The sequence below is a fragment of the Saccopteryx leptura genome, chromosome 3, assembly GCF_036850995.1.
Source record: "Saccopteryx leptura isolate mSacLep1 chromosome 3, mSacLep1_pri_phased_curated, whole genome shotgun sequence".
Classification (NCBI taxonomy): domain Eukaryota; kingdom Metazoa; phylum Chordata; class Mammalia; order Chiroptera; family Emballonuridae; genus Saccopteryx; species Saccopteryx leptura.
Genome location: NC_089505.1, coordinates 95,994,765 through 96,014,951, shown reverse-complemented (window position 1 = coordinate 96,014,951; position 20,187 = coordinate 95,994,765). Strand labels below are relative to the sequence as shown.

Below are 20,187 nucleotides of genomic sequence, written 5' to 3'. Positions count from 1 at the left end.
TAACTTTTCTGTACTTGTTTTAAAAAAGGTTTATTGACAAACAACACAAAAAATGTCCTTTGAGGGCTTCCCATGGGGCTAAGGATAAAATCCAAATTGCTTAGCCTAGCGGACAATGGACAATATGACATTGACATAGCCCTGCGTGACCTGGCTGGCCTTGGGCTCATCCCACCTCTGTGGCCACACTGGCCTCCGGGGGTAGGACACAGGACCCTTCTTCTTGTGGTCCCTCTCTTCTCAAAATGTTCTCTCTCTCTCTCTCTCTCTCTCTCTCCCTGTAAGCCAATTCCTTCTCGTTTTTCATATCACACCTTAAAGGTCACCTCCTCCAAGAAGCCACCTTGGAAATGAAGAAGTGCGTCCCTCCTGTCCCTCTCCATCACACTGCATTTATCTCCTGCGCTGAGTTCACGCCAGCATGCCCGTATTTTATGTAGCCGTTGCGTGGTGCACTTCTGGTTTCCCAGGAGTGTGCCCGTCTTGTTCACGACCACAAGCCTCGCACCTTGCAGGGGTTAAGAGTTTATAAACTTCAGAGAGAAGGGTGAAACTCTCATTCCTCAATTCACGCTGACCTGCTTGCCTTGTCCCTCCCGGTCTGACCTCCCTGCCTCCAGAAAGGGGAACCTTTCCTTTCACATCCCAAGCCCTGGCTGTCCAAACCCCGCATCCTCTGCTCGTCCCATATGCATGGCACCCTCAGGCTCCTGTCCCGGGTGGGTGCCCTCCTTCACAGAGGTTTTTACTGTGTAGTTACGATGACTTGATTCCACCTTGCTGCAAGCGCTCATGATGTCATAATGAGGACCCACAATATAACACAATCATTGACACAGTTACTACAGCTGCCTTTTTCAAACTGTATTTTCATGGAGGCACCAAAAGTACAGTAATGAGTTTGGCGTGATGATGGAGGAGGTTGGAGGAGAACTGAGAGAGCCCTTTTTCCTTTGTCTTTCCCCATGGCGATGGGGAGGGAAGGGTAGTGTCTTTGAGAAAGAAGCTATTGATTTTTTTGCCCAAAGCATCCCACAGAGCTGGGCTCTGCATTGTTTGCGGATCTTTCTGAAATGAATGAAAAACAGTGTGCTTCTTTGTGCTTAGGGCTTATTCCCAATTATCTGTGCTGGTGGAGCAGAAGGACTTCCTCATACCTGCAAAGGCTGTTTTCCAAAGTTAAAGAAAACTTTTCCGTACCAGGGCCTGGTGGGAGATTGCAGAGACAATGGGGGAGTTCGTGTTGAATGGGCACGGGTTTCTGCTTGGGATGACAGGCAAGTTCGGGAGATGGATGGAGGTGATGGTTGCACAATATGAATGCACTTCCTGCCTCTGAGCCGTACACTTGGAAGCAGTTAAAACAGTAAATTTCACGTTGTGCATTATTTTACCACAATAAAAAGAAACCCAAGGGTGTATTTTTTTTAAAACTTGAAAGTGTCATAATATTCTCGAGAGTAGGCAAGGTCGGTTACACTGCCAAGTTCAGAGGAAGACCCCATTTTTTATTTTAAGCATTATGGATAATAAACAAGAGACGGGAAATAAGTCAAAACCAGAACCGATTATTTCCAGGTAGGGGCGATTTCTATGGTCTTCTTTGGGCCTCTCTGTATTTTCCCAATTATATATCTGACCATAAATGTTTGTATGTCTTTTGTCATTAGAACAGACACACAGCATGGTAAATGCACTCAATGCCACTGAATTGGGCACTTCAAAGTGGTTACGATGGTGAATTTTATGCTATGTGTATTTTGCCACAGTAAAAAAAAAAAAACATTTCAAAGAGAAAGGGCAACTTGTACAAAAGACATCATTTCCCTGGGTTTTCTTTTTCTTTCCTTTTTATTTTTTAAGTGAGCGCAGGGGAGATACGCTCCCATATGTGCCCTGACCAGGGTTCACTGGCAACCCCTGTCCGGAGCCGATGCTCTGCCCATTTGGGGCCGATGCTCACACCTGAGCTATTTTTAGTGCCTAAAGCGGAGGTTCCATGGAGCCATCCTCAGCACCCAAGGCTGATGCACTCAAATCAATGGAGCCATGGCTGCAGGAGGGGGGAGGGGAAGAGAGAGGGTGAGAAAGAGGAGGAAAGAGGATGAAGAAGCAGATGGTTGCTTCTTCTGTGTGCCCTGCCTGGGAATCAAACCTGGGACTTCCACACACCGGGTTGATGCTCTACTGCTGAGCCAACCGACCAGGGCCTGGGTTTTCTTGAAAATGATATTTTCTGAATTTGCTGTCATCCTACAGCCTCTACCCCACAGTGTGGCCCAGGGGAGAGAGACCACCAGGCTTGGGAAGTGAAACCAAGTGGCCAAAAGATACCTGTGGCATGGGTTTCAATGTTCCCAGGTACAACCGAAGATTTTGGCTCCTCTAGATCAGATGGGAGGCCTTCTGTAACAAGAAGCTTCTTTTTTTGTTTTTTTGTTTTTTCAGTTTACTCAGGGTTCATTATGATTCAAATTGAGGCCAGGTTAAGCTAACCCTCATATTTTTCTACAGAGTGAAGATTGCCCAATGCGATAGTCCAAACATGTTTGCAGGAGAAACAATCTCAAATCTTCAGAGAATAAAATGCACTGTGTTTCTCAAGAACACAAAGACACCACATCACTTTGACACTCATGACAAATAAAAGATGCATTACATTTGTGTGGCGTTCTTAACCTTCTAAAGTATAATCTTGGCTTTTCTTTTATCAGTAATCCTGGGGAAGCGGCTCTTCTCTGACGACTGAGAAGCCGGAGCCCATTTAAATGCCGCTGGGAACCACCCAGGAGACAGCAGACGTCCTTGGTGCCAGAGTGGGGCCGTCCCTGGTGTGAAGTGCTAGAGAGCGTGAGAGGACACGGGCTCCCGGGGACAGGACGTGGTGAGACTCCTCTCCTGTCTCACCAAGGAAGGAGGTGCAGGGGGAGGGGTATGGACAGGGAGCACGCAGGGACTTTGTTAAAGGGATGCTATCCAGGGAGCCAGTGCAGGGCCTGAGTTATTCACCGAGGGTGGAGGGAGCGGGGGTATTTGTACACCAACCCCTGCTGGTTGGACTCTTCCAGGGGGGGCATTCCCTCTCCAGGTTGTGCCAGCCTGCCCCTTGCGTGGGCAGCGGGAACGGCTCTTGGTTAAGTGTACAGGTGCTGACAATTCCATCAGAGCAGTTGTGCTCAGCACTGTAAGAACCGAGGGGTTCTGCACCCCAATATTATGTGTCGATGTGGGGAGGGAGTGTTTGTAGAAAGGGCAGGAGCTATAAACAGTCCCTCCTGGGCAGTTAAGCAGCCCAGCTGGACAGTGCCAGACACCCAATCATGGTACTGATGGTACATTGCAAACAAGGGCACAGCTCAGCTGCAGATTCCTCTGAGCCACGTCGTGTGACCACCCTGTGCTGGCACCCAGGACAGAGGCAGGCAAGACATCCTAGGTGCCCGCGGAAAACTCACTGGGGACAGCAGCCCTACAGGCGGGCGGAGGCTGTGGAGTGAGAAGGGAGGGAGTTATGTGTGCAGTGTGGGGCGCCTGGTTCAGGAGTGGGGGCGTCAGTGGGGAGGAGCTGAGGCCATATTTTCCAGGCATTGAAGGGTAAGTATTGATATCACAGCTGTGAGAGCTCTCTGAGTCTCAGTCATTTCATCTGTGAAGTGGGACGGAGATAGACTTGAAATTCTGAGTGAAGACAAGTGTTAGGCAATTTGATGAGGACAGGGGGTCCTCGGGTTACGACACAGTTCTCTTCCTACAACAGTGACCTAACCCGAATATTGGTGTAAGTCAAAACACACCCTAACCGAAATCACTTACCTATCCCAACACAGTTCTAAAATCATAATCTAGAACAAAAACACAACTAAGCCACAGAAAAAGGAAAAGAACATAAATATATTGTACTGTCCACTGTACTGTACTAGCAGGAAAATAAGGTTTAAAAATGAGTGTAAAAAAATTTCCTTACCTTTATTCCTGTGGTTGGCTTCCACACTGGAAGGGCCATTGCAGGGTGGGAGAGAGTGGCCTATTGGGAGGAGGAAGCTGGAGAGGCAGGAGAACCTGCAGAAGGTGCTGGAGATACTGGGTCAGGTGAATCAGGATTGTCTAAGGAACAGACAGGAGACGCTGGAGATGATTCCACCTGTACTCCAGGTGTTTCATTCGGGAAGCAGCTGATGTAGAGGGCACAGGGTCTGTGGCAGGCCTCTCTACCTTCTTAAAGAATTGTTCCAGGCTAGTCTGGAAGGTTGATGACTTCTCTTCCAAAATCTGCCTACAGCATTGCCAGGCATCCATAACAGCTCTGTAGTCCTTACTGAATCTGTCATCGCTGGGGTCCTCAGCCTGAAGCTTTGCCAACCCGTCCTCTACCATAGAAAACCTTCTGCCAAACCCTGGTAGGAAATTTCTTGGATTCTGGGGTTTCTGTCTCTTCCTCTTCAATCAACTGCCTCTCCAGCTGAATGAGGTCCTCAGCAGACAGCTCCTCTCCGTGTGACACCAGTAGCTCTGTGACATCCATCGTGATGGCTTTCCTCTTCTTCGGAGCTGAAGACTCTGACTTTCCTTTAGGAGCCACGATAAGGGCCAAAATGTCACCAAACAAAGAAACACAAACAGAACACTTGTGCTTTTAACAGCCCAAAATAGTGTAGGTGAGCGCACTGGGAAGGCCGACTCCCTCACTCACAGCCGCATGACGGCATCTTCTTCCGCAGCGTGCAACCAAACTAGTTCGCCCACAAAGTCCCTAAGTATGACGCTAAAGGCGTAAGCCGAAACACTCATGTCTCAATTTTTTTAAGTTTTTATGGGAGTGAGTGTGGTAAACTTGAAACATCATATATCAGAACTGTCATCACCTGAGGACCTCCTGTATTTGGGCCACATGTCCCTTAGCACGCAGGAAGCTAGCCGAGCTTCTACATGTGGTGTCCGTCTCAGGGTTTCTAAGAGCCACAAGAGAGTAAACCCCACGCCCCAGCTCTTTAAAACAAGTCCCATTGCTGGGTCCAAGGGGTGGAGAAATTGATGGGAAGGTGAGAATTTTGGCCACTTTTGCCATCTTCTTTGCTTGTTTTGAGGATACAATGAGATCATATAAGTAGAGCTCCTGTTGGCATTGGGAGCGCTCAATAAATGTTCTAACGACAATGCCATTCCTCTCTCCCAGGTTTTAATAACAAAATGGTAAATGCAACAATAGGTATTAAAATATTAATGTTTAATTTCAGAGGAATGTCTCGTCTTCGTTTTCTCCTCTCAATGACGAGGGTCGTCCTTTCCAGAAAGTGGGAGGGGGAGGGGCGGGGACTAGATGAGGAAACGGTGGTCCAGCGTTTGCCTCGAGCCCAGGGCAGGGACCGCAAGAGTTCCTATTATTGGTATAAGACCCGAGACTCCACCTCCTCCCCGCGCACAAATAGGCAACTCAGATGAAATCGCTTTTTCATTTTTGTTTTATTTTGACCCACATCCCGCTTTTCAAAAAAACCCGGAGGCCGGGAGCTGTTTGCAGAAGCTCCGCCTCAGGCTGCCCTTTCTTCTGGCTCCCGGCTGCCTTCTCCTGTCTCTTCTCCCCGAAGGCGTCTCCTCCCTCTAGGTTTCATCTCCCTGCCTCTGCAGCAGCCTCCTGGCTGCCTCGGGGGCTCCTACCGGCTGGAGCCGCAGCTCCAGGGGACTCCTGGGCCACCCAGGGGCCACAAGGCTCTCCCAGGTAAGGATGATGAAGGTGGCAAGAGCTGGCACCTGTCATGGCTCTAAATATCTGAATATCTTCCAGTGCTCTGAGTGGCTCTGGTTTTCAATCTGTAAAAGAAAGGAGTCCCCCACCCTGCACCTGCTCAGGGTTTGGGCAGTGGGGCTCTAAGCTGCGTCTGAGGCTCCTCTGTGCTGTGATACAGCCTGGGAATGTCCTTCATGCTCTGAACCTGAGAAACTCAAACCTGAAGCCAGTCCCTTCTTAACCACCACCCTGGAAGAGGGGCGTAGAGGCTCAGAGTCTTCACACCTGGATGATCTCAAATATAAATAACTCGAGCATTCCCCAGACCTTGTCAAACCAAAGCTGCAGCTTCAATGTCAGACACTGTCCTCCACTGAGCTGGTTTGGAGCAGTCCCCTTTGGAAGACAATGAGACTGACTCTGGAGCAGTCCCTGGGCTGGGTGCTTTACACACATTCTCTTACGCACATCCACAATGGGCTGTCAGGGGCAAACCCATTTTACAGATGCAGATGATGAGGATGAGAGAGTTTAAGAAAAATTTGAGTTCCAAGTCCCAGGATAGAGCATGACCGATTGGAGTAAGTGAAGAAGGGATTGGGGGCAGCCCAGATGACAGCTGATGCCCACTCCTTGACTCCAGTGCCTCCTGAGAGGGGAATGGAAAGACTACCATGTTGGGAACAGGCCCAGTTCCAGTAGGCTTTAAGGAAACTGAGGGTCTTTGAACATGAACATGAAGGCAAGTTCTATTGAATTCTCTGAGCCTCAGTTTTCTCATCTGTAAAATGGGGTTGTTGGGAGGACCAACGAGACAATACGTAGAAAGCATCTTGCCCCATGCCGACCTGTGCAGACCAGGGGTCTGTCTTACATCCTGGCTCCAGGAACACCACAGGGCAGTGTGAACAAGTCCTGCCAGGGGTGAGGACAATGGAGACGCAAAGACTCGACTCCAGGGACCAGGTTCAGTGACGCAGATCCACTTTATTCAGGAAGTAAGCAAGCTTATATATATAGGTTCAGCCTATAGGGTGTTACAGCGTGTTCCTCAAAGCCAATGGCTGAAAAGATCAGGGAGCTGCGTGGTTAGCACTGAGTCACTTCCTTATAGCGGGTGAGCTTCCTTCCTGGGTATGCCCAGGAGGCTTCTGGGAGCTGGAGTATTCTCACAGCATTGCATCAGCCGCAGCTGCTAGGAATGTGCTCTACACTCCACCCACAGGGCAGGGCACCCGGGATGCGCCCCCCCCACCCCCCCCTTCCCGCCCCAGGCAGCTTTGCCTTCCAAGGGCAGCCCTGTGCCCTACAGTCTGATTGGCACCAAGGCCCCAGCCCTAGGCAAATGCTGTGGCTTCTATGACTGTTTTAACAACCCTGTTATTCCGGATGAAACCTAGGCTGAGCTTCTCTTGTAAATATTGATAGAGGCCCCAGACAGAGAAGAACAAGAAAACAAGGGCCGTTTTGTTTATGACAGAAAAAGAAACCAACAGGAAGAAGAAGAAAAAAAAAGAAAAGAAAGAAACTACAGACCCAACAGGAGGGGGGATGTTAAATAAACCATGGGACAGCCACTTGGATAGAATATTGTGCAGCGATTGAAATGATGTTTACTAAGGGTTTGCAATAACACTGGAAGATGCTTATTTTCAAAAGCTAAGTGGAAAAAAAAGAAGGGAAGCCGCTGAATTGTATATTCAGCATAATCACACCTAGGCGGAAATCAAGCCTAACCAAAACCACACACAAAAGAAACAGACGGAGGGACCCGTGCCACGGTGGGGGCTACTCATGGAGGTTTTTAAAAAATACTCGCTCTATTTTCCAATTTTTCTTTTTTCTATAATGGCATGGTTAACCTAATGTAGGAAGCAACCCAGACTTAAGGTGGGCTTTTTTTGTTTGTTTGTTTGTTTATTTTTATTCCTGAAGAAGAAAGAACTCTTACTGGGAAAGCCCGACAGGTATCCAGGGAGAAATAGTCTATGGCCACACCACCCTGAACGCGGCCAATCTCGTCGTCTGACAGAGGCCATTTGGAGGCTGAGGGTCAAGAGGCCAGGCTATTCAACAAGGTCCAAGTGGAAATAGCTACACACCGGGTGCGGCATCTGTGATGTCCTTGTAATGATTTTGACGCTGACCCCTCGTCGTACAAACGCTGCTTCTCTCTTGGGAACGCAGTCGAGCTCCAGGCAAGGAACTTCTTGCATCAGTGTTCCTGGAATTCTGCCCCCGTCCGTCCGTCCATCCGTCCTGGACCGGCTGCAGTGGAGCTGCTGGGCTCCCGCCCTCTTCACATACCCAGCTGAGCACCTGGAAGGCAGATTGGAGAGGGACCGGCCCTCTCCTGCCCATGTGACAAACACTTCCGGTGGCATGGCCAGGTTTCCCGTGCCCTGAGCCAGTCCTGGGCTGTGCAGTCCCCCAGATTTCCATTCAGGTTTCTGCTCAACATCATCTTCTCAAGAAGCCTGTTCACATGAACCCATGTGCCTGCTTTATCTGTCTCTGTGGCATGTAGGCAGCATGGGTATTAATTAATGTATTTGGTTTTCAAAATTGCTGAGTTTCCTCCACTGGACTGTGAGCTCCCATAGGACAGGGATCTCTGCAGGGCGCTGCAGCCCCCTCTGGCACCAGGAACAGTGCCCACCTCTACTCCTGTAAATGTACCCTACCCATCATAGCTCCAGGTGGTGGGCCCCCTGAGCTACCTCACTCTACCACAATGGCCCTGACCACTCTCATCCCTAACCCAGCTCCAGAGATCCAGAACACATCAGCTCCAATTGGTACGGATGGCCTAGGACCCTGTGCAGAAACTGTTCTGAAGCCAGTAGAAGGGCTCCACAGGAAGAGCTGGGCCAACTGGTTAGTGATGTCTGCCAGGGGACCACAGGGAGGCAGATGCAATGTGTCACTACTTCCCAGCTCAGCCTCCGCCCAAATCTCAGCTCCCTCTCTCATCGTGAAGACCACACCCGCCATCGCTGGGTCTGGAACCAACTTCGCTGCCTTGTCCCTGGAATCATCTCTCTAGTTACTATCATAGGTATGCAACGGGCTTCTGGAAGGTTTTCCAGAGTGATCCCTAGTTCCCTCTGGGTCTAAAGCCCTCCCGACACTCCGTTCGGCTAGTTTGTGGGCTTGTCCTCCACCTGGCTTCTCACCTAGACCTGCCCCTGCCCCGGGGTCTGGATCTGGCTTTACCTGCCTGATTCTCCTGTCAAGCAAACCTTAGCCTGCCGCCACCAGTCACGTCATGGAGGCACCCACCAATCCCCTCGCTACCCTGGGAGCTCATGCCTGAGTGCTGACTCTGACCTTGAGCATAGCCTTGGCCAGGGGATCACTCTATCCAGGCACCCGCCAGAGTCCCAGCTGACTTCCCTTTCCCAACCTCCAATTTAGGAATAAACTAAGTAGCCTCTGGCCCTGGGCCCTGTGTGGTTCAACAAACATCCTCATCCCCGTGCCAACCTCCTTCTCGTTCTTTGTTCCAATCCTGCATCTTCCAAAGCGACCCCAGCTCCGCCCCAGCAGCTGCAGGGAATACAAGCTCCGGTCAGGACCCCAGGGAACTTGGGAAGAACTTTCCCAGATGCTCTCGTTTATGCTCCAGCCGGAGAAAGACATGAGCTGTCCTTCCCATGTTCAAGATAGGAATGCTGAAATCCAAAGCATCCTTATCCCCCACCTGTCAGACCCCGCCCTGGTGCACCCGCGCCTTCTCTACTTCTCTCCTCCATGCTGCTTGTCACATAGAAGGAGTCCCAGCTCCCCCTGGCTTCTGGTGGGACCGAGAGCATGGCTGCTCCTCTGTCTGTGTGTGCACCTCCCCTCGGAGACAGAGCAGGGCTGTGTTAGAGACTGGATGGGTCTCTCTCTCTCTCTCTCTTCCCTCCAGGGGAATGATAACTTTCTGAGGTTGGAGGGTCTCCTCTGTCTGAGAGGTTAACCAACCTGATAGGAAAGGAGATCCTGGCCTCGACCGGTGGCTCAGTGGATAGAGCATCAGCCCAACATATGGACATCCTAGGTTTGATCCCCGGTCAGGGCACACAGGAGAAGCAATCATCTTCTCTCCCTCTCCCTCTCCCCCTTCTTTCCCTTTTCTCCTCCCGTAGCCATTGGCTCAAGCATGGCCCCAAGGCACTGGAGCGTATCAGCCTCAGGGGCTAAAAATAACTCGGTACTCGAGCATCAGCCCCAGATGGGGTTGCTGGGTGGCTCCCTTTTGGGTTGCCGGGTGACTCCCTATTGGAGCTCCCCTCCTCTCACCTTAAAAAAAAAAAAAAAAAAAAAAGGAGATCCCGGTCTCCCGACGTATCAAGTCTGGTTCCTTAGCTCCATTGTGCCCCTGCCCTCCTTGACCCTCGTCTATCTGATGCTGGCCAGGTGGCAGCATGGCACAGGGAGGGCAAATTATGCCCTTGGCTCTCACCAGCCCGAAAGGGTTGACTGGCAGTGGCGGGGTTGCTTGGAAAGCTGCAGAGTGAAGGGCTCTGAGGTCTGGGGAGAGCGGCAGGGGCCCCCGGACAACAGTGGCCCTCGGGTCACATCTTCCCCTGCCTCTCCCAAGAGCAGCTATATTCTTAGTAACCCCCCTACAAGATGTGCCTTGTCAGGCGGCTCCTACAAACGAAGGGTTCTCATACTAGAATTCCAGGTAATTTAAATAACTGAAGCGGGCTTTGGTTAATTTACTCTGCAGGCAAAATAATAATAATAATAAATAAATAAAAGAAAAAGAAGAAGTTTTCCAACTATAGCTGATTTCCCCAACCAACTCTGCCTCTGGCTGGGCCCCTGGGGCTGCCCTGAGCTCCTTCCAGTCCCGCCTGAACCACCTCCCCTCAGTGTTTCCCACCTGGGTCTTCCAGGTGCTTCTGGGAACCTTGGCAGTTGGGGCCCAGGGGCCAAAGTTTAGGAAGGGGCCCATCTCCAGTGGGGTCAGCTTGAGGGGTTACTGGGGGGGAGGGGTCAGCTAGCACCTGAATCATGGTTCTGATAAGGCTGTGCCCCTGAAGTTTCCTGGAACCCCCAAAATTCAGTCTTGAAGCCATGCCTGAGAGGCGGCTGCCCTCGGCCTCGGAACACCAGTCCCTAGCTCTAGTCTGCACTTGCCCTCTGCAGCCCCCCGCCTGCTGCCAACAGCAAAGACACATCTCGGAGCCCCAGCCGGTGAAGGAGGTAGGACTAGCATGCACCTTCTGCTGGCCAAATTCCTGGCCGCTTGCTCTCCCAGCAGCGGTCGGTGAAGCAGTGGGCAGGGGAGTTCCTGCAGAGGAGTGGCTAGACCCTGGTCTGAGGCACATCGGGGCCGGGCAAGGTCAGGACGGTGGGCAGGAGGGTGCCCTGCGGGGAGGGAAGGCTCTGCAGCTCCTTGGGCACAAACCTGGGCGAGATGTGGTCGGCCAGGAAGAGGAGCGTGCGCCGGCGCCCCACACAGTACACGAGGTTGTCCACCACGGCGCACTGGAAGGCGTCCGGGTAGGGCGTTCGGTACGTGGCACACTCGTACCAGAGACGGGCGCTGGCACTGCAGCGGTACACACTGATGCCCAGGCTGCGGTTGAGGTCAAAGCGGTACAGAAAGCCATTGACCGCCACCATCTCAGCTGTGCGGTCCTTGCCGCCTGCCGTGGGGCCGGAGTGCCAGCGCCGCTCCTGGGCTGAGAAGCGGAGCAGCAGGTAGCGCAGCGTGCCGCCCGTGACAAAGATGTCCCCGGAACATGCCGTGGCCGTGTGTGCCAGGGCGAAGGTGTCGTTGGGGAGCGGCGAGGCGAAGGTCCAGCGGTCCAGGCGAGGGTCATAGCGCTCAACAGTGTTCAGACACTCACCCCCAATGGCATACAGGTGCCCGTCCAGGGCCACCAGCCGGCAGTGTGGCCGGGCTTGGTTCAGGGGGCACACCTCACTCCAGATCTCGGTCAGTGGGTTATAGCAGAAGACTCGGTTAGAGGGCTGCTGCCCGGACCCCTGACAGCCAGACACCACAAAGACATAATTGAAGAGACTGCAGATGGCGCAGCCCCGGGACACAGCTTCTGGGGGCAGAGGGGCCAGCAGGTGCCAGACATCCTGTTTGTCGTCATAGCAACAGAGGCGGCCAGAGCCTTCCTGGGGGCACATGTCGGCCACCACCAGGTGCTTGCGGCCCCGCAGCCGTCGCCGGAGGATCAGGTCCCGCTCTGCCCCGCTCAGGTGCCCGTAGATGTCTGGGCTGCGCAGGACCCGGAGGTAGTTGTCACTCATCACCTTGTAGGCAGCCTCCTTCAGGACCTCCAGGTTCTGCCTCTTGGCTAAGGTTAAAACCTCGTAGCAATTGCCCAGATCCAGGTGGATATCTGTGGCTGCACCTGGGGTGAGTGGGAGGTGGAAGAAATTGGTCCCAGCCACGATCTGTAGGTTGGGCTCTCCGCTGCTTCCAGTGGAGTTGGATTCCGGAGACTCCTCAGATATGGGGCAGCTGGATGGGGTCCCCTGGTCTGGGCAGGATGGAATGGGGCTCCCAAAGCTGTGAAGCTGCAGCTGTAGCTCTGGGTTCTCCACAATCTGTAGGAGGCTCTCCTTCCTGCTGAAGCCTCGCGTGGAGGGTGATGGCACAGGCTGAGAGGAGGCGGCCGGACCAGCTCCACCTTCTCTGTCATCCTCGTGGCCTCTGCGACCTGTCTCTACTTCTAGGGGGCCTGGCACAGGAGGTGTAGCCTCAGCCAGGGCTGCTGTCCTGGCAGCCAGCCTGCCTCTCGAGGTGGCCTGAGAGGTAGATTCGACGTAGTAATCGTACACCTTGCCCTGCAGTCTGGGCCGGATCCCTGCCACCTTGTCCGGTATGAGATTCTCCTCTACTCGAACCCGGGCCACCGAGGAGAAGGTGTAGGAGGCGTTGATGGCCCCCTCCTGCTGGTGCAGGGCCAGGCCCATGTCTGAGGCAGCCTGGAGGGCCTCAGCCTCTTCCCTGCAGACCCCCGTCACGTGAATGAAGAGGCTCTTGTTCGTGTCGTTCTTGCCTTCCGAGTGGGCCATCCAGAGCTGTTGGGGGGACGCCTGCTCCCCAGTCCCTGGCTGCCCGGGGAGTCCGCCATTCCCCCCTGGAGCAGGCTCACCGCCCACACTGCTGCCGTCCACCTTAGCAAGGCCAGGCGGGGAGCTTTCGGGTTCACTGCCCAGCTGGGGGCAGTGGGGCACCTCGGGCTTCCCGCCAACAGCTGCCCCGGCTTCCTGGCCACTGCAGCAAGGAGGTGCCCCGCCACACTCCAGGCACCGCCCACTCCGCTCCTCACCCGTGTCTTTCCTTCTCAGCTTCCAGGATTCTCGGGCTCCCAAGTCTCCGGAAGAGCCTTCCTTTGCCAGGATTTGGGAGACCCCTGGATTCTCCCAGCTGTGGCCCAGCGGTACTCCAGACCCCTTGCTTTTCCTCCTGCATCTCACTCCCCCACGGGGTGACCCGGGAGCAGCCCCCTGAACCGCGGGCTGCCCGGAGCCTTCTGCCTCCTCCTCGGCCTCAGCCTGGGTGTTCCTGCCCCACAGTGGGGCTCGGGCCAGCCTCGACTTGTACAGCCTGTAGGCTGCAGTCACCAGGAGCAGGGCAACAGCGGACAGCACCACCTTGCTCATCAGCTGCATGTCCAAATGCCAGTCCTGGGCTTCGTCAGCTGCATGTCCAAAAGCCAGTTCTGGGCTTCGGCTCCTCCTCCTCCTCCTCCTCCTCCTCCTCCTCCTCCTCCTCCAGGGAGCGTGTTTCCCAAGCCGACCTGGGGCTGAGGAATGGCAAGAATCTGATTAATAATTGCCCAATAGAGGCTGGTTCCTTGTTCCTGCTGAGCTGAGCAGAGGGGGCTCTGGGCTGGCTCGGGCTGGCCAGCTGAGTTGGAGCAAAGGTGACTTTGAGTTGGCAGAAGGCAGCCTCTGGAGCCCCAGCTGGCAGATCTCAGCTCTGGCCTCCTTGGATTCTTCGGTACTTTGCCTTGGGGGTGGGGTCTGCCCAGGGACTGAACTTGTGACCGGCCACCTGAGCCAGCAGCAGCGAGAGGATGTTAGGAGTGTCCAGCCAGCACATGAAGAAGGAGGAAGCTCTTGACCAAACAGTCACCTGATGCTAGGAAACGCATGGGGTTGGTCAGTGTGTGTGTGTGTGTGTGTGTGTGTGTGTGTGTGTGTGTGTGAGCTTTATTTTCTCTTTTGCAAGTCGACTGGGCTAGGAGGGTTGGGCGTGGTGAGTATGGCACAGGTGGAGCTGTGGCAAGTGTGGCAGGAGACCCGCCTGGGTCTGTTTTCCTTTCTGTTGGGGTCTGCTGACCCCAGCAGCGGGGGTTGAGATCTGCAGTTAGCAGCAGTGGAGGCTGAGCCCGGGACTTTTGCCAGCCACGGGACCAGGCTTTTGAATGCCTTTGCCTTCCTAAGAGAACTGGCCATCCTGAGAAAGCTTGGGGAAAACACATGGCATGAGTCCCAGGTCAGGGGTAGATGAGAGGCATATTCTCAGCCTCCAAACCAGACAGCTGAGGGAGAGTCACTTGGACCCTCTCACAAGTGCTATGGGCTCCAGACCCAGACCACCTGGCTCGGCCACGTACCAGCTCTGTGCCTTTAAGCAAGTAACCTCACCTCTCTGTGCCTCAATTTCTTCATCTGAAAATGGGGGTCACAGAAGACAAACCTCATAAGGCTGTGCTGAGAACCAAATGGGTTTTAATGTGTGTGAAGCCCGCGGGGCTGATCTCCACCCACTGCAAGCTCGGGAACTACCAGCCATTCCTTTCTCTCTCTTTCCTTCGCCCTTCTCATCAGGACTGTTGTCACTCTGTGAATCGTCACCAGTTGGACTTTCTGAAGCACAGATCTAATTGTACCCCTCCCTAGACAGGGGTCCTCTCAGGGTTCCCAAAGGCCAGGGTTGGGATCTCAAACCGGTGCTCCCTACAGGGGCTGGGCAGGTAAATCGGGGACCCATCCCCTGATGGTGCCAGGTGGGCGGGCCCAGCACGGCCAGGTGCCCCTGTTTCAGAGACGCTTACACTAGGCAGTGAGACGATGGCTCTAGATTTCTGAACGATGGCATCTAAGAGAAGAGAATTCAGTCCACTCTGGGGGCCAAAGGCAACACGCGTCTGGGAAGGAATTTGTCTCTGAGGACTTGACAGGGAGAAAATCTTGCTGACTCATGCCGGTGCTCACAGCACCTCCATGCTCCAGCCTCAGTTTACCCTTTGTAATTCATCTCCTGTCGGCTGCCTCGCGTGCCCGGCTCCGGGCTGGAGTTCCGGCCGACTTTCCTTGTCTCCATGCTGGGCCCCATCCCTCCAGCCCTGCAGAGTCAGCTCCAAGGCTGTGGCTCCCATACCTGCTCCCCCACCCCTCCCAGGGTCATCTTCTCCTTCTTGCGGTCACTTGTTCTTCTTTGCTCTGCTTTTGGCCTCTATCATGGGCCACGAGTCAAAGCACATACTGTTCTCCTGCTGGATTCTCGGTCCCCAGGGCCCGTACAGGACCAGGCATAACCGGGACAACAGCCAGCACGCACTGTGTCTTCTCCTGGGGTGCAGCAGGGGTGGGCTCTCCAGGTGACTCCCATCTAAAGCTCAGTGTTTGTGTGGGAAACATACAGTCGTCATCCCATTCTATGTCCGTTTGCTTGCAGACGGGGACTTCTAGCTCTGTTTTCAGACCTTAGAGTTTTACAGACCTGAATTTGTGCACCAGGTGGGATTTCCCCCAGAGTCAGGCCTCCTCTGCCCGTCCCCACGGGTGATTGGTTATGGAGTTCCCTTTCTTTTCCTCATGGTCAAGACAGTGATTTGGAATTCCAACAGGCACAGAGACCCTGAGGGCGTCTGTTAGAAATGCAGATTTTTCCAGGTCCTCTCTCCCTGCCCCTGACAGATCAGGAGGTTTGGGGCGGCTCCCAGGACACCCCCAGTTTTCTCAGTCCCCTCAGTAGATTTCAGTGGGTCTAGACCAGGGGTCTCAAACTCAACTCAGCATGTGGACCGCAGAGCAAGATCACAGCCGTTCGGCGGGCCGCACTAGGTCTACAAAAGGCAACTGTTACGCAACACTTTTCTCACTGCAGTTGAAAACAAAAAAAAATCAGTACAAAATTGTTCGGCGGGCCACATGCGGCCCGCGGGCCGCGAGTTTGAGACCCCTGGTCTAGACGGTAAAGCAGGTCAGCTTTTCTACCTATCTGCTGAGAATTCTTCTGCACCCTGGGGCAGGTGAGCAGCTACTCCCTGGTCACCAAGGTGAGTCACAGGGAATAGGGGGTAAAGTCCTGGGCACTTTCATAGCTGAAGTCATTTCATTTCCCAGTAATTCAGAGAGGTGATATCATCACCCTCACTTGACAGGTGGGGAAACTCAGGCTCAGAGGGATGTGCCAATGTCACAGGTTGTGAACGGCAGGGTCTTGATTTGTCAGTGGGTCTCTGTAGCTGCGTGGTTCGTGCGTCTTCCTCCGGGAAGGAGAGCACGAGGTAGGAAGGGCAACAGGAAGGATGTGTCCAGTGGTGGAACCAGGGCTTTGGGGGCTGCTGTGGGGGCCCCCCATGGCCAAGCCACCATTCCAACAGTAGGGACAGCCTTGGGACTCTCATACCTTTGGAGGGAGAAAAACGTGTTGCATACCCCGTTCGTGTGGTGTGACCTGGTAGTGTCCTCTCTGATGCTGCCCAGCCAGCAGGGACTGGGCCTGCTGGTAGCTTTTTTGGCAGTTAGCTTTCTTCCCAATAAAGGCTCCACTGTGCCTTGGAGCGTTCTCCCCACGGCTTCAGCACAAACCGTTGGAACCTTTCCATGTGGAACCTGCTCCTGGGCACTGGATGGGGCCAAACCAAGCTGCTGGGGCAGCAGGGAAACGTGGGAGGACTGTGCGGACTGGAAGACACAGTCTCAGCCCCAGAGGAGTAGTGTCCTTAGCTGGAAGATGGCACATACTCCCAAGATATGATCAAGCCACATGTATCATGGGGGGGACAAATTAGGGAAGTGATCTGTCAACAGATGTTCATTGACAAAGTACAGCTGGGCTACTGGATGGCCAGGGAGCCTGGAGGAAGGGGCATCAGAATAGAGGTCAGGCCTGACCAGGCGGTGGCGCAGTGGATACAGCGTCGGACTGGGATGCAGAGGACCCAGGTTCGAGACCCTGAGGTCGCCAGCTTGAGCATGGGCTCATCTGGTTAGAGCAGAAAGCTCACCAGCTTGGACCCAAGGTCGCTGGCTCCAGCAAGGGGTTACTCGGTCTGCTGAAGGCCCGCAGTCAAGGCACATATGAGAAAGCAATCAATGAACAACTAAGGTGTCGCAATGTGCAACGAAAAACTAATGATTGATGCTTCTCATCTCTCTCCTTTCCTGTCTGTCTGTCCCTGTCTATCCCTCTTTCTGACTCACTGTCTCTGTAAAAAAAAAAAAAAATAATAATAATAGAGGTCAGGAAAGAATTCCACAGAGGCATTTGGCATTGACTATTGATAAAGGAAGCAGGGGTGTAAGATTGATTGATTGAGCAGGCCCTGTGCTGGGATGCAGTGACAGAGGTAGGTTTAGGAGGCACATATGGCCCCTGGAGACGTCTCCCATGGAGACGGCTGGCTCTCGGGGAAGAAGATGCCGGGCAAGAAGCTGGTGGAGTGTGACGATGCTCACGGTTCTCGTGGGAGAGTGAGACAGGAGTCCCCACACCAGGGGAGAACAAGAAGGTGGCGAGGACATTCAATGGGGCAGGAACAGGCAAGGCTGAGGAGGGGGAAACAGTAAGGTCTGGGGAAAACCGGGGGACGTGGGAGCCATGCCAATGCACGCAGACCTCCGGGTTGGATCTCAGGGCAGGTGCAGGACATGTGAATGCAGGGGGTAGGGGCAGAACGGTGTCAGGTGGCACTGATTTGAATCCCAGCTTGGCGCTTCCTGGGACCTTCCTTTGGTGGAGGGCAGAAGTAACACCTGGGAAACAACTGAGCCCAGAGGAGGCCTTCATTCAATGAGGCCTCCCGCTGTTGGCCCTGCAGTCCGGTTCTCAGTGAACACAGCCATCGGAGATTGTTTTAAAATGTAGGTTTTATTATTATTCAGGTGCTGTGAGGCCAATGTGTCAGGAGATGACAGCTCTCGAAAAGATGGTTTGTTACTTACAGTTCCGGTGAGGAGCTCCCTTTTCTCCAACCAGCCACTGCCGGGCAGGGCCACAGGGGGCAGGCACCAGGCTCAGTAGGGGGGTAGAGGGGCTGGGGGCAGGTGGAAGAGTCTTTACTGTGATTTTCCTGGGAAGGAGTGAGGGAGGCAGGGTTAACAGGTTTCGGATTGGCTAGCTTGTATAATTTTGGGGGAGCTCCAGGCTGGGCTGTCTCTAGTTGCTTAATGCTTTTGCCCCTGAGGGGATCAGGGCAGGGAATATTGGCCCAGGTGTGTAAGAGCCTTGTGAGAACCTGAAAAGGTGGCACTTGGGGCAAAGGCTTTGGACTGATTCATCTGCATATGAAAAGTGTGCTCCTAGGCAAATCATTTGCTATGTAGGAACTAGCTAACTCTGGGAGGGGCAGTCCCTCCCCAGTTAAGGTTAGAGGGCCTGGAGGCTAGCGCCCTAAGAACACAGAATAAGAAGATTCAGTCACTACAGAGAGTCAGAAGACAGAAGAGCAGAGACTTGGGGGCCCCTACGGTGCCTTTCTCCCCGCTCAGGGCTATTGGAGGTGATCTTTCCATTCTACCCTGAGGTCTTATTCATCTGGCAGGTGAACGCAACACTCCCACTAGCTGACTTCAGACTCCATAAATTACGGCTTTTTTTTTTTTTCATTCTGTTTGGAAAAAGTGAAATGAACAAATGAAGACAGGAGCGAAATTAAAAGATAATTGGAAGTCTATATTGGGCTTCTGTGAATGTGCGCGCGTGCCTCCAATCTGGCCTCTCCGTGCGGGCAGGATAAATTGAGAACTCTTCAGTTGACTCAGGGGGTGGATAAAACAGTCGGAGACAAATTCGTGCCATGCAAATAAACGGGCCCATCTTCAAGTGATTAGCTTTGAACTCTGTCATGCTGGTGCCTCCCTGGGTCAGCTCAGTTCTGGTCTGCATGTATCCCGGTGGGAGCAGCAAGTGAGGCCCCGAACGGTGGACCGAGGCTGGGTGGAGGTGCGCACTGGCATCTCGGGAGGTGAGGTGTGTGTAGAGAAGGGGGTGGAGACGTCAGCAAGGTAGGCACATGCACCCATGCACATATGATCCCATGTGCACACAATGCACGCACGCACACGTATGTACACACATGCAAACCCATGCAGATATATGCATGAGCAAGCACAAACACACACACTTAAGGGAGAGTGTGGACCTCTGAATCTGAAGTGTCAGTGATAAATGGAACCTGGTTTGACAGATAGGAAGACTAAGACCTAGGGAGAGGAAGAGTCTGTCTAGCTGGGACGAAGACACAGGCAATCTCACTGGGTCTAGGGGTGGAGGAGGAGGTCAAGAATAAAAGCCTACTGGTCTGCAGGATAGTGAGTGTTTGGTGGTGGTGGTGGTGGTGGTGACACATGTTGGGCTTTATCCTGCCCAGTGTCCCAAGGCTGCATCCCCGCTGGGTGCACTGCCATGTCCACAATGGTTGTTAAAACGCTGACATGTTTCCTTTCTGTTTGGGAAGTAATCACTGTCCGAACCCACCGGCCACCAGCCTGGCTGCCTGTTTCCTGGGTCCCCTCTGTACGCCCCACCATGTACGAACTAGAAGTCAGCCCACAGCTCTGCCTCAGCCAGGCCCCTCTGTTTTGCTCATGTAGGGCCATGCTGGCCCGGGACCAAGGACACCACCTCAGTTTGGATTTGGAGCCCAAAAAGGTGTGGCCAAACCAAGACCCTGGTGGACCCATCGTGGTGATTGACACCTACCTACCTTACCCGTTCCAGGGACTCCCAACAAGTTTTCCATTCCCACGGGGGCTCAATACATAGCTTTCACGGTTGTTATGGGCACAGTCTTTGCGTGGGTACTTTGGATCCTACTGCCCTGTGAGGGTGGCAGTATCACCCCTATTTTATAGATGAGGCGAGGCTCCCAGGAGGTGAGGTGATCTCACTCAAGGTCTCCCAGATTGTGACTGGCACGCCGGTGAAGCTCAGAACACGTCTCCTCTTTGACCTTGGACCACATACCTGCCCAGTTCACCCTGCTGCGTGCTGCCCACGCTCACCTCCACAGCAACTCAAGGGAGGCCGATGTGGCTCTCCAAGGAGGCATGTCACTGTCGTTCCTTTGGGTCCTGGGATGAGCAGTGGCCTGGGGCAGGTGACGCTAGGATTATGGAGAGGGGCAGGCATGCTACAGCCACCAAAAAAAAAAAGGGGGCGGGGGACTGGCCTGGAAGGGGAGTTGTAAAGAGTTGGGAACGCCAAGGGCATGAAGAAATGTCCTACTTACAATTTCCACCGCACAGACCATTAAGAAATG

At 53.6% G+C, this 20,187-nt stretch overlaps 1 protein-coding gene across 1 annotated transcript; it reads right to left on the bottom strand.

Annotated features, from left to right (window-relative positions):
* Window positions 1–10,001: 10,001 nt before the first annotated feature.
* Window positions 10,002–13,769, bottom strand: KLHDC7A (kelch domain containing 7A). Its single transcript, XM_066375234.1, has one exon. It carries the CDS (start codon window positions 13,358–13,360, stop codon window positions 11,027–11,029), a length of 2,334 nt encoding a protein of 777 aa, XP_066231331.1. The 5' UTR covers window positions 13,361–13,769; the 3' UTR covers window positions 10,002–11,026.
* Between the last annotated feature and the right edge of the window lie 6,418 nt (window positions 13,770–20,187).